Source organism: Etheostoma spectabile, chromosome 8, assembly GCF_008692095.1.
Source record: "Etheostoma spectabile isolate EspeVRDwgs_2016 chromosome 8, UIUC_Espe_1.0, whole genome shotgun sequence".
NCBI lineage: Eukaryota > Metazoa > Chordata > Actinopteri > Perciformes > Percidae > Etheostoma > Etheostoma spectabile.
Window position 1 is genome coordinate 30,709,821 of NC_045740.1, and position 1,374 is coordinate 30,711,194.

At 44.6% G+C, this 1,374-nt stretch overlaps 1 protein-coding gene across 4 annotated transcripts in view; it reads left to right on the forward strand.

Annotated features, from left to right (window-relative positions):
- The window catches only part of LOC116693419 (probable D-lactate dehydrogenase, mitochondrial), a 34,381-nt gene that overhangs the window by 5,984 nt on the left and 27,023 nt on the right, over positions 1-1,374 (forward strand). For all 4 annotated transcript variants that reach the window (XM_032522391.1, XM_032522392.1, XM_032522390.1 and 1 more), the window contains 2 exons: positions 38-165; positions 881-971. In XM_032522391.1, coding sequence (XP_032378282.1) covers positions 38-165; positions 881-971 — 219 coding nt within the window. The remainder of the gene's footprint in view (positions 1-37; positions 166-880; positions 972-1,374) is intronic.

Consider the following 1,374-nt stretch of genomic DNA (forward strand, 5'->3'; position numbering starts at 1 on the left):
TGTGTGTGTGTGTGTGTGTGTGTGTGATTTTCCACAGAGGACATCACTCAGAGTAATGGTGGTTCCGATTTTCAGTGGGCTCGAGATGCAGAAACTCGGGGCCGGTTATGGAAAGCTCGCCATGACGCCTGGTACGCTGCTCTGGCTCTCAGACCTGGCTGCAAGGTAGAGAAAGCCTTCTGCCCCGTGCCCTTCCAAAATTGGAAATTGGTTTTATCCCTGACATACCCAATGAATCTTAGTCTAAAAATATAGGAGTCTCAAGATGACTGCTGTCTCCTCATAATTAGGGTTGGGTGCTGAAACTTGTTCCAAAACGACTAGTATCTGCCGGACCGGGGACAACGTAGAGTTCAGTGTCACATAATTACTAAATATAAATTTCCTTGCCATTATAAGGTTAGGTGCCTAAGCCAAACGAATGTGACTAAAATACTTTTTTCACGTCAACGGAAGCATCGCTGCATGCCAGTTAAAGTTACACTTGGCAGCAGGTAACGTTAGCCTATCTTTAGCTAGTAGCTCGCGAAACATTGTTAAAATGCTGACAGCTAACTGGAAGGGATTAACTACAGCAGGACATCCAACAGTCTGCAGCTAAAGACACAGAGGCGACTAGCTGCACTTTTCATAACACCATGGCCACTGTCGGACAAAATAACACCGACGGGACTTTATGATGCATTCAGTGCACCTAGTAAGCTTGTGTTGCATTCAAGTGCAACACCAAAAAGTCAGGCTGATCTTGTAAAGTGCTCTCTGCTGTCTAGTGGTTCTTCCTTTTGTTGTTTAAGAGTTATTGAATGATATAATTATTATTAAATTTTTAATAACTAATTTAAATTTGACCATATGGAGTGTGTGTGTGTGTGTCACACAGGCTTATTCTACAGATGTGTGCGTCCCTCTGTCTCGACTGCCTCAGATCATAGTGGAGACAAAGGAGGACCTGATTGAGAACAGACTCACAGGTAAAGGCACTGCAGAGAACAATCTTACTGGTCTTGCTGTTTATGTGAAGTTGCCTCAGTGTTAATAGTGTTCATAACGATTGATATGTTTCACTGTGAGTATAAAGTTGCTACATTTTACACAACTGGCTGGTGCTGATAAGCTAACTAATTTGCATTGTTTTGACTGAATCTAAATGCTTTGGTGTTTGGCTAGCACTAATGGGATCTCAGTTACCGTCCAGAGTGGGACCGTGCCGGTCTCTCCCAGTTAGCATGCTGCCCCGGGGACCGGCGACGCAGCGGGGAACAGCCGATAACCTATAAAGTTAATGACTTAAAATGTGTTGTACTTTGGCTCAGCTACAGCGCTGTGTCTGTCCCTCTGCTTTGGTTTCACTCCCCACTGAGCCTGACTGTCCCC